We start from the raw sequence: 12,817 nt of genomic DNA, 5'->3' as shown, positions 1-12,817 counted from the left end.
TAAAGAGAAAAGAAAAAAACTATAAAGGTGAAGAAGTGAAAGATGGTTTCCAACTTCTCCAATACAGATATAAATACAGTTTAAAATATAATCTCTTGCCAGTAATTAAACCATATTAATTTGTCTCTACTTGGTTTCTCTGTTTAAACCTGATGTCTATGGCAATGTTTCATTGTAGTTGTGATACGTTGTTTTTCTAGTTTCTTAAAAATAAACCTCTCTTTACCCCCTTGAAAAGAAAACACACTTGCCTGTTTGTGCAGGTTGAGTTTATCGATTTCAGACAACACCCAGCCGACGCTTCCATCTCCCCCACATACGAGGATTCGAAAATTGTCAAACTTTTGAAATAATCGTAAACTGAAAGAGAAAGCATTGCCTGTATTCAAATCCACCAGAACAGCGAAGGAGTGTCATAACAATGAAAGCCAGCTATGCCGGAAGCCAAGTATTGGAGCATTTTCTGGGGAAAAAATAGGGAGCTTCAAAATAACATTAGCATTAAAATAATACCAAGAACCAAAAAAGGATATATCCTTAAGCAGAAATATCTGGATATAACCAGCGACATGAGAGAATGGGAAATAGATGTCGGCCCTTTCAAGGAAAAGCAATGCCATGTAGGTTGGTACTACTTTATGGGAAAGCTCCAGTAACAGAATCTTGCATGTATGAATGTGCTTCCCCTCCCTCCCCTTATCTTCATGTGAACTAGGGAGAGGCTTGTCTGAGATGTTTTCTCATGTTACTCTCTTGGCCCAGGCTCAGACCCCTTTTATCTTCCCATTGCCATGGTGGTGGCTCTTCCTCCTGTCCCTCAAGGCCATTCCCTCTTTCCTCTACAATACAGAACAAAATAAAATATTTCCTCCTACCTATCACTTCCCATAAAGCAGGTTCAAAATATCGAAAACTGCCCAGCCCTAAAGCTTTCATTCCAACCATAATTCAGATTTGTCTTAGGAAGTTTTCATTTCACACTCCCTCTATTGCAACGCCAACCCTTTTTGGTCCATCATTTCTCATTCTCTCCCGAGTGATGGAGTATTTGTGAAGATGCTAGGGATGGACCCACTGATGTTGTCAATTTGAAAATAAAGCAACCATGTTGCTAATAAATAAATAATTCCGAAGGCCATATGATCATTGTTTCCAGTTCCTGAAGTTCTTATATTTGATACTATGTATTAACAGTATAAATCTGCATCAATAGCTACTGATCATCAAAAGCTGGTGATAGTATTGTAATAATTAATGTAATGTTAACATTAAAGCCAAATCTATAAAAAATAGATTCCTCCTGAAAGAAAGAAAACAGAGGCAATCTAGTAACAAACAGGCAACAGGTTTTTGCTCTAATTTATATTTCCACCACCTTGGGTTTATATATCTAATCTCTTTTCCACCACCTTGGGTTTGCTCATATATTAACCAGGTTCTCCCCACAGTCCTATATCATATTTTCTGACATTAATCACAGTGTTCTCAATGTCATCCTCAGATCACACTGAGTCCAAAAAGAGATGTATCATAAGGTAGAGATAGATAGACGAGATAGGTAGGTAGGTAGGTAGGTAGGTAGGTAGATAGATAGATAGATAGATAGATAGATAGATAGATAGATAGATATAATAGTAGGTACGGGGCGAGCTCCCGTTGCTAGTCCCAGCTCCTGCCAACCTAGCAGTTCGAAAACATGCAAATGTGAGTAGATTAATAGGTACTGCTTCAGCGGGCAGGTAACGCGTTCCGTGTAGTCATGCTGGCCACATGACCACAGAGGAAGTGTCTACGGACAAACATCAGCTCTTCGGCTTTGAAATGGAGATGAGCACCGCCCCCTAGAGTCGGACACGACTGGACTTAATGTCAAGGGAAACCTTTACCTACCTACTACCTAGGTAGGTAGGTAGATATAATAGATAGGCGGATAGATATGATAGATAGATAGATATGATAGAGAGAGAGAGATGATAGAGAGATGATAGAGAGAGAGAGAGAGAGAGAGAGAGAGAGAGAGAGAGAGAGAGAGAGAGAGAGAGAGAGAGAGAGATGGATGGATGGATGGATGGATGGATGGATGGATGGATGGATGGATGGATGGATGGATGGATGGATGGATGGATGGATAGATGGATAGATGGATAGATGGATAGATGGATAGATGGATAGATGGATAGGATAGAAGGATAGATGACAGGTAATCTTACTATAAGAGGCAACACAAAGAATCAGGAAGCAGTGCAAAAATCCATCTTCTTTAAAAGAATAACATAGATTTGCTGATACATGTCATTTGTCAGACAACACAGCCAAGATTCTGCAGATTTACTGAATCACTATTTAACCAGCACATTGGTCAGTAGCTATATTCAAGGGTTTCACTAATTCATATGTGGGAGTGCTACTGTACATTTAAAACTGCCTGTCCCCTTCAAAGATGAGTCATCTCTAATGGAAAGCTGAAATTCTTCTTGTTGTACAAACTCTGCAGTTATGGAACATGTATTCTTGGGCTCTTTGAGGTCATCAACAAGAAGACGTGGGACTGAAGAACTAATGTGTCAGATAGGTTCATGAAGCAGAAATACACCAGAATGTGTACAAAAAATGATAGGATCTCAAAATATACTGATTAAACTTTGAAGGGCCACCTGAGGTCAGAAACCGTAGTTCAGGGCAACTTCATCCACCCAAGACATAATATTGTCTATAATTTGAAGAAGTTAGAAAAGGGCTTCTGCTTATACCAACTACTGGTAGAGAGGTCCAATTTCAAGGAGGATTGCTCTAGTGAATCATTCTCAGGCTTCTGCAGCAATAACCCAGACAGCTAAAGCATCTGGGGTCAACACCTAAAATAGAATGTGTCATCTTAATAACTACAGTTATAAAAAAGAAGAAATACCCAATACAAACACCTGGGAAGTTAAAAGCTTCACAGAGTAAGGTGCTAAAGGCAGAAACAGACTTCCAGACTTTAGTAAACAGTGAGGGCAATTTTATTTCCCAAAACTTTATCAGAGAAGGAATTTTAAAATTCAGACTCCCAAAATTTCAGCCGTAGTGTGGTGTACATGCTTCCTGGAAAGGAAAATGATATTAATTGCTCACCACTGGAGCAGTCTCTAGAGGCATCTCTGAAATTCTCCTAAAATGCATTTCTGCCAACCCCCTTTCATTCCTTTCCAAAACAACCCTGGATAGAAAGCAAAGCTGGTTACCCTAAATGAGGCCCTCCGTTCATTAAATCAAAGACCTGAGCTGGATTTAGCGACTGCTTGAAGCGCCGAAGAAATTTCACTCCCTGATTGTCTCCGCTCTTTGAATTCACAAAAACCAAGAGAGGGCTAGCACAAGTTGGTGGGCATGTGGCTTTCCAGAAACCTGCAAGTGAAATCAGAAATAAAATGATATAAACCAACCTAAACCCCCTCCTATTTCCAGCAAGATTATCACAATTACAATCAAGAGCAGGGTTTCTCAACCAGGGTTCTGAGGCACCCTAGGGTTCTGTGAGGGGTCACCAGGGACTCCCTGGGAGATCACGATTTATTTAAGAAATTATTTCAAATTCGGGCAACTTCACATTAAAGAAGTAAGTTTCATTCTTTATTTTCAGTTTAGGAACACCAATAATGCATATTTACAGGCCTACCCATGAAATGAATATACTAATTTTGTAACCTCTGGCCTCTATTTGAGCCTGAATGCGCAGGGGTTCCCTGAGGCCTGAAAAATATTTCAAGGGTTCCTCCAGAGTCAAAAGGTTGAGAAAGGTTGACACAGATAGTATCCATGAATTAGTCTCAAAAACCAATTTTGCACTGACCTAGGAACTCAAGAAGGTCCCGTTTCCATCCAAATTAAACTCAACACACCAGAAGAGACAGAGGGTATTAGATGATTGGCCATGTTTGCTGTATTCTTCCCTTAGTTCACATGTAAACTAGCAAGGAGTAATACAGCCATTAAAAAAAAAAAAACTGGCAGAGTATCAAATGAGTTGGTTTTTTCATCCATTTAGGAGTATCTACAGGAAGGGATTTTAAAAAAGACAAGATGAAATCAAAGCCCCACTCCGCTTTTGCGTATGTTGAGGGGTGGGGCTTCAGTTGTATGCTTGTGGCTGCCAACTTGACTTTTTTGACCCCTCTGCGTCCATCCCAGCTCTATCATTCTCAGCTGTCTGCACTAAAGAAATGAAAGTTATCCTCCCTTTGGTGAGGGAGAGTGAGACCCCCTCGCTCCATCATGCTTGCCATCTTTTATCTTTTATTCTAATTTCTTTGATTGTTGTGAGCTGCCCGGAGTTGTTGAGAGTTGGGCATCATACAAGTTCAATAAATAATAATAATAATAATTATTATTATTATTATTATTATTATTTGCCATATAGAAAGTGGCTTTGAACTCGTACTGTCAGACTTTGTGCCAAACAGGTTCACTGGGTAAAATCTGAAGTGCTTTTTTTTTAAAGCAAACAGTTGTGTGGTCATTATTCAAGAGCAGTGTGGGAAACACCAAAAGGGGTGAAAAAATGATCTGTAGGGAAAAAGGAGGCTTTTTTCCCCCTCCAATCATAACATTTGTCTCTTGTTTAAAAACTTTTTTTTTTTTTGCACTTTGAGTCAGTCTTGATTCCCAGGGGCACCTACATGGACAAGTCCCTGCAGTTTTCCTGGCAAGGTGTTTCAGAAGTGGTTTTCCCTTACCTCCTTCCTAGGGCTGAGAGAAGTGACTGGTCCAAGGTCACCCAACTGGCTTCATGCCTAAGACAGGACTAAAACTCACAGTCTCCCAGTTTCTAGCCCAGTGCCTTTAATCTCTGCACCAAACTGGCTCCCTGTTTTAACCGTAATGGTGCTAAAACAAAAGGCTGGGCTGAAAGACTGGCTGGTCCAAAATTACTCAATGATTTCCATGGTGAAGTGAAGATTTAAACTTGAGGCTCCTCAGTGCTTTCATGATTACACCACATAAGGGTCCTAAGCATTACAATCTTCAATCCAAAGGGGCTTGGGACTTCTATATGTCCTCCTTTCCTAAATATAACCATGTCAGTCTCTATGGCTCCCTAAAACAAAAGGTGTCTGTGTCCAAATGCTTGACCTTTCTTCAGAATGAAATGTTCATCTCAGCTACCCAAGGACATGAAAATGCTCACCCATTTTATTGCTAAGCTTTTTGCTGAGACTGTAATGTAGCTGTACATCTAAAGTCTTCTCACCATTACAGTTACAGTCTACTGATCTTCAGCCTGCTCAACTGAATTACAAATTCCAAACCAGAAAAAAAAAACCTAGACAAAAAAAGTCTACTTGATATTTCTGGGTACTGTACAGTGTATGCCCACAGGCTGACAACATCACCGAGTGCTATTTTATTGTAAAATAATCATAGTGTTTTTGATGATTTAGCCAAAGATGACAAGTTGTAATTATATACAGCAAGGCTACACGTGCTGAAAACATCGATGTGATTTAGCACTTTGCTAAGTGATAGCTATTTTTGGAGAGGTTCCTTAACAAAGCTGCAAAGACAGACTTTAATCAGAGCCATCTCCTTATCTCTCTTTGGAATTTGGCAATCTTTTAATCTGGATTATGGAGGACAGGGATGTGTTCCTTTTATGACATTGTCTACTGCCAAATTTAAAAAAGTTTCAGAAACAATGACTTACAACCAGAACAGGTTTCTTCAATTTGCCTAAGAGCTAGAGATCCAGCAGACACTCCTGCTTATAGAAGGGGGCAGATAAGGGACCTTTTTTGACCCCCTCTTCCCTTATGTACTCCTATACTTCCTTTTCTGCTAAGCAAAAGTCTTCTAACCCTTTGGAATCCATTAAGGGCTACAGCAAATAGACTCTTTTTTTCAATCAGCGAAGGCCAATATGTTTTAGAACATAAAAAAATCATTTCTTTCTTTGAATTTATGGAGACCTGCCAGGTTTCTACAAATTGAAACCTAATTAGAAGCATGAATCTAAGTGTTCATATCTTAAGTGTCATTAATTCTCTGCATTAATATACATGGCAATGGGCAAGAAATTCTCTTCCATAAACTACTATGACATTCACATTCTGCTCGAATAGTCTCCACCTCCCCTTGAAGCTTTTCTGGTGTTTTGCAAACTGGTTAATTCCTTCCCCCATGCCCCCATTTCAGGGCAAATGAAACCCGACTAGCTACTTTGTCAGGCTTATATCCACAGACATCTCCAGTGAAATCTTTAGGAAAGGTATGAAATTTCACTTGATTGCATCAAAAGTCAATGGGTGTATACTTGTTTAAACCTGGAAGGCCTGATTATTTGGGGGATTATAAAGATAGCTACCCAACATTTTTTTAATCTATTCAATCATATCTGATTCTTGGAGACTGGACAAGTCCCTGCAGTTTTCTTCACAAAGTTTTTCAGAAGTGGTTTGCCATTGCCACCTTCCTAGGGCTGAGAGAAAGTGACTGGCCCAAGGTCACCCAGCTGGCTTTGTCCCTCAGGTGGGACTAGAACTCACAGTCTCCCAGTTTCTAGCCTGATACTTTAACCACTAGACCAAATTGGCTGTCTCATTATTTACTGCCTTACTATTGCTATTTATATACAGGGGTGTCAAAAACAAGACAAGATGGCCAAGTCTATATAATTGTAGCTCTGCCCCATTTTAATATTCATCGCCTTGCACACTTTAAAAAGAACCATGGCTTTGGTCATGAGATATCAGCCACCACCTTGATTTTTTGACCCACTTGTGGATGCCCCTGCTGTTGACTGGGTTGGCCATCTCTAACTATTCTCTTTTCAAATTCTCTCAAAGGATTTAAGATTGTCACAAGTCAGAACATGATTTGGTAAGAAAACAAAGACCTTATACACTTGGTACCTGGAAGTATCTTGTCTTTCACTCGCCTGTATTCACTCTTGTTCTGAATTATCCCATGCCTTGAGCTTGATAAAGAAATGGTTTTCCTTTCATAGAAAGGCTCCATTCTTCTTTAGCAGTTCTAAAGGGTCCTCTAAACCATGTTCCAAGGCAGATTTTTAGAAGGGCAGTAAGGAGATTAGCCCTTTGTATAGCTTTCTTGGCTCAGCTGAAATGAGGGTCCATTGGTAAATGTGTTCCAAAACCTACCTATAAGCCAATATTTTCATTATTTATTGCTGTTGTGTGGATAAAGGATTTCAATGACTAGCACTGTTGAAGTCAATAAATATCTCCTGGGATTGCATAACATGAGGACAAGGCTCCCTGTTCCTGTTGACATTTACAGAATTGCTGGCTGGGGAATTCTAGCAGTTGAAGTCTACACATTTTGAAGTTGCCAAGTTTGAAAAAAAAAGAACTGCTCTAGCCAATCCTGCACTAGACTGACAAAACATCAAAAGGAGTCTGCTAGCATCTTTTCTAACACTTCAACGTTTTATAAAAAGGCATTGCTTTTGTGAGCTGCAGTTCACTTCACAAGGGAAAGCTTCACAAACACTTATGTCTTTTAATAAAATGGGTTAGTTGGAAAGGGTGTTACCAGATTCCTCCTGATTTTGCCTCCATAGACTAACTGTAACGGTCTGTGGGAATGACCTTGGGAGACAGAAGCAAGAGCCACAGACGGGACAACCAGGGTCGCAACTGGGGGGGGGGGCAAGCGGTGCATTTTCCCCAGGCGCCGTGCTGAGGGGGCATCAAGATGAGTGCTGGGGGGGCACCAAAATGGGCGTGGAATCCATGTTTGCCCCAGGTGACATAGACCCTAGTTGCGGGCCTGGGGACAACCGGCATGTGAAAGATGTCTCGGCCCACAGAACTGGGGAGGGCATGTGGGAAGCGTTTCAGAAGGCACCCTCCCTAGTTTTCCAGAGAGGAAAAGGGAAGGAGGGGAGAAATACTTTCAGTTTTGCAAGATTAATGTTAGCCCTGTGTGGTAGTCCCGACAAGGGTACGAGCTCTATCTTTATTGTAAGGTGACATTAACAGACTCTTAATGAAACAGAAACAAAATAAGGGGTCCCCCATCATTCACAGCACCTCACTGACTACATTATGATGTCCTTTCACAACATTGTATAACAACACTGCTACAACCTATTTATTTTCTGCCTAGCAGAGCACTCAGCACTACAGAGAAAAACAAGTCATGTTACGTGTTGTATGCACCCATGCTGCAGACATCATACATGTTATATGTGTCATACATATGTCATACCAGCATACATACCATCAGAATCTATGCTGTTCAGTGCTGTGGGAGGAATAATTGATACTTTACACTGGCCGAGAGGACACTTGCGAGGATACAAATCTCTGCAAGCCGTGTGCACCTGGAAACGATCAATCAATTATTAAAGTTTTATGAAACAGACATGATTTTATGGCAGAAATGCAAACCTGATTATTGCAGTACAGGTAGTCCTCACTTAACAACCATTCATTTAATGATGGTTCAGACTTACAATGGTGCTGAAAAAACCAACTTACGACCGGTCCTCACAATTATGACCATCGCAGCTTCCCTGTGGTCACGTGATCATGATTTGGGCACTTGGCAACCAGTTCACATTTATGATCATTGCTGTGTCCCAGTGGTCATGTGATTGCCATTTTCAACCTTCCCGGCTGGCTTCTGGCAAGCAAAATCAATGGGGAACCGTGTGGTTTGCTTAACACCTGCAGTGGTTCACTTAGTGGCCACTGCAAAAAAGGTCGTACAATCGGGTCGGATTCGCTTAATGACCACTTCGCTTAGCAATCAAAATTCGGGTCCGGATTGTGGTTGTTAAGTGAGGACTACCTGTATAATAAAGCAGTTTCCAAGAGAACATCTAAGAATAAAGTTGCATGCTTGTCTTTCATGATTAAACTGTTGGAGGCGTTCAGAATGTCTGACCCATTACTCTGAACGTTGCCAACTAGCAAATACCAGAGTCCATATTTGAGTTTGACAGATCACCTGGTTTTGCTACATGTTAATATTGCCCAGAGAAAACAACCCAAAAGCAAAACAGACTGCTTCCTAGGGGGGTGGAGATGTTCTTTGTGTGGTCTGCTCAACTTCACATATGGATTCTGCACCTGCATAGAGCCTTCTCTGGGGACAGAGTTTTAATTAGGAATTTTGGAGAAAAGAAACGTGACCATGTTTTCAGGGTCACAGAGAGGATTCACCCTGCCCCAAAGAAGCATCTGCAGCCGTGGAACACCCAGATCGGGCTGGAATGAAGAACTGGCATCTTTCTCGTACGAAGATGTGGAAAGTGGACAGCCCTTTCCTCTTGAAACAGCTGACCTACTTCTGGACAAAGAACCCTTAGCTCTTATACAGGGTGTTAGACGACACAACAGAATGAGAGACCATTTTATAGCCCATCTTCCTGTCTGTAGAGCTAAGAAGCTTTCCTCTTTCTTAAATGCAACACTTTGGTTTAAGGACAGGAAACTGGACATCTGTTGAGCCTATTTCCCCTAGAATCCAGGAAGGAAACAGGAATCGCCAAATCCCTAGGCAAAGATTGCTTTGGAACTACGCAAGGTGTAGAAGTGATGATTTTCTTCCTTCCAAAAAGCCACAGTGCAAGACAAGAGGCAGTAAGTTCACTGGGGCCCTGATAAAAGGGAGATTCTACATTGTTTGGTTGGATTTGTGGAGGACCTTTTTTTAAAAAGGCTAATTAACAAGTCTGAAAACAAGAACCTTGAAATAGCAGGAACTGCAGCCTGTGAGCCCTCCGACTTATGTTGTACTGTTCATTACTGCGGGTGGAAGAAGATGTACTTACGTATTCCAGCCATTAAGCCACTGGGGGAAATCACAGATATGAGCTAAAGTATTATGACTGCTGTGCTAATGGTACTCAGTTCTAATTTGTTGTTATCTGAACCAAGGGAAGCTGTGTAATCTCTATTTGCTCTGATAGATTAAAAGTGAGGGAAAAAATTTAAACTAGTTGAACTGGAAGCAGTGTACCAGTTGGTCTATTTTGGGTGAGGTTACACACATCCTTTTGTGATGCATGTTTGCGTTTTGGAAGACAGACAGCATAGTTTCATGTTAAGGTGACTAGCGGGGAAGAGACCTGGGTTCAAGTCCACCCTCAAAGATGGAAAGTCATTGAGGGACTTTTGGACAATCTCTCTCAGCCAAATCTACTCTCAGGGCTATTGTTGTGAGGATAAAATGAGTGGAAATCCCCATGGAAGCCACCATAAGCTCCTGCAGATAATGCAAGATCTAAATCTAACCAACAAACCAGAACTTCAGAACCCAACTTGCTTTTTTGGATGCTTGGAAATAGCACAGCATAAGAAGAACTTTTATTGGTTTGGCTGAAAGTTCACCTGTGTGGAAAAGAAATGAATGCCTATATTCCTGAAGTAGTAATGCTGAGCACCGTTGTAGTAAGTATTACTGAGAAAGTGTGATCCTCTGGTTCACTAGAAGGCATTTAAGTGAAGCAGGTTGACAAACAAGGTTAGCAGAGAGAAAATTCCATTGATAGATGTTGTCCAAAACCTGGATAAATTACTTTTCAGAATACCTATCTGAGAATGCCGTTATTCAAGATAGTCAGCCTCCACTAGACTTGGCTAAATTCATATCTTCTCACAGTGTATATAGAAATCTACTTTTGTTCTCTACTCAAGTTGATCAACAAATGCTTATGGCTGTACAGAGTAGGTGCTTAATGGCCACTGTCAATGGCCACTATCCTTCTGAGATCTCACCACCAAAAAAAAATTCTACTCTAGTCCTGAACTCAGATTATGTATGAACTGAAACTGTTTTTACAAAGCTCAGGTATGACCCATAATGTTTGGATTTTATGTAGCAAAAATGCATCACCCACTCCAAAGAGGAGGATCTTGGTGGGCTTGCAGGAATTCCAGGGTGGGAGAAATCAAAATAATTATTAGGGGGGGAAAATGTTCCATTGCAACTGAAAGACCACAGAGTACTATATTATGAGAGGGGAAAACAGTAATATGGACAGGAAGGCTTAAACAGAGTGAGTGGAATCGTGAACACAAATTCGCTAAGCAGTAACTTTAAAAAAATCTTGTTAAGTTTACATGTTTTGACTTATTGTAGACATATAGCTTGAGAAAAGACAATATACACAAACACATTTTTAATAAACCAATCAATGCAATCTCAAAAAATGATCCATAAACAAGGTCCTCTGTGTGCAATTAAGAAAGCAAGTGGACAGCACTATTTGTCCCTAATTCAATAAATGTGTAGAGGAGACAAGCTACTTATCTTGTCTATTTTGATTTTCAAAAGTAATAAAAGGATGGGAAGTAGAAAACAGAAGTCCTATTAAACAAATTTCATGTTGCAGACCCATTTGTTTATGCTTCAGTGTCTTATTACTTTTAATTAGGTAAGCTGTTTGGTCTTATCCAGGGACAGAAACATGGTAAAATTATAAATCAAGCCAATATTGAATTGAATTAAATTAAATTAAATTAAATTAAATTAAATTAAGTATGAGGAATGGCATAGAAACTAAAAAGGAAACCAGAGAGCCGACAGGCTTGGAAGCAACAGCGTATGGCTAGCAGCTTGCATCCAATTTCTAAATAATAGTTTATGATAATAGCTAAAGGTTCTTCAAGGGTTTCTTTTCCCATTTCCTTTATTAGAGGCATTTAAATTAAAGTCACCATTTTTGAAAATGCAGGAACACAGCTGAGAGATGAACCATAAGAGTCAATGAGTTGATGAGAACAATTTTGATGAGCAAGAACTTCATACATAAATATTATATTTTAAGTTGTTTTAACTTAAGCAGTAAGCAGCAGGTTCCTAGCCTCCCCAAATGAACCCCCAATGTTATTTGGCAATATGCATATTTAAATTAAGCTCAACCTTTGTGCAATTAATAAAAACTGCACCACTGATAAAGTAATGGATTTTTAGGGAGCGGAGAGGCAATCGAGCATAGATTTAGGCAAATCTATGCTCAATGCAGACAATGAGCTGAAATTCCTTTATGACTGGAGGGGTGAAAGAAGTCAACATGGCAGTCACAAAAAGCCTCCTGGAGTCCCACTCCTTTTGTACATGTGTTGTGACACACAGAAAAAGGAGCGGGGCTTCAAACACACAGTCACAACCACCATCTTGACTCTTTTTACCACCACCACCACCCTGTAGAGGGCCCTGCTTTATGATCAGTTTCTTTCTCACCACCATCCGAGAGAACATTGTTCAGAAAAGGGCAGACCACAGTCTAAACTTACCATTGTCTTACACCAAAGGCACTTCCAATCTTGCAGGCGGAGAACGCTGCCACAGGTTTTGTCACACACAGCACATTTGGCACTGACCGGAAGATTGCCTTCTAACCACTGATGAGGCATAGCTACCTAAAGTGGGGGGTTATTGGAGTTAATGGGGAGAGAAATAAGAACGTTCAGCTTCCATCCCTTTGGATTTAAATCTCATTGCTAGAGACAGAATGCTTTTTCTTGGTCTGCCCTCAAGCTGCCTAAAGAGGTCCACTCACAAGGGGCTTTGCTCCTCCGCTTCCCCTTCTGGTGGGGCATCCTTGCGTCCAAAGGAATAAAGGGAGCCAGTTTGGTGCAGTGGGCTAGAAACCAGAGGACCGTGAGTTCTAGTCCTCCTTTAGGCATGAAAGAAGGCTGGGTGAATTGGGGCCAGTCATGCTCTCTCAGCCCAAACCACCCCATCAGAGGAGGCAGGAATGTTATGTACACTGCCTTGAGTTATACAAAATATATGTGGGATACAAATCAATGATGATGATGATCCCAAGGACTTCCACCACATTTCAGAGTTGTCTGGAGGAAGA

General features: G+C 40.7%; 1 protein-coding gene across 1 annotated transcript in view; it reads right to left on the bottom strand.

The window, feature by feature from the left end:
- Window positions 1–12,817, bottom strand: part of DGKH (diacylglycerol kinase eta) — a 64,080-nt gene that overhangs the window by 43,243 nt on the left and 8,020 nt on the right. The window contains exons 4-7 of the mRNA XM_063304564.1: window positions 12,246–12,371; window positions 8,221–8,323; window positions 3,225–3,387; window positions 252–360 (exon numbers count right to left, since the gene is read on the bottom strand). Of these exons, the coding sequence (XP_063160634.1) occupies window positions 252–360; window positions 3,225–3,387; window positions 8,221–8,323; window positions 12,246–12,371 (501 nt within the window). The remainder of the gene's footprint in view (window positions 1–251; window positions 361–3,224; window positions 3,388–8,220; window positions 8,324–12,245; window positions 12,372–12,817) is intronic.

Source organism: Candoia aspera, chromosome 5 (assembly GCF_035149785.1).
Source record: "Candoia aspera isolate rCanAsp1 chromosome 5, rCanAsp1.hap2, whole genome shotgun sequence".
NCBI classification, from domain to species: domain Eukaryota; kingdom Metazoa; phylum Chordata; class Lepidosauria; order Squamata; family Boidae; genus Candoia; species Candoia aspera.
The sequence above is the reverse complement of the archived record's forward strand: the minus strand, read 5'-3'. Positions and strand labels throughout refer to the sequence as shown.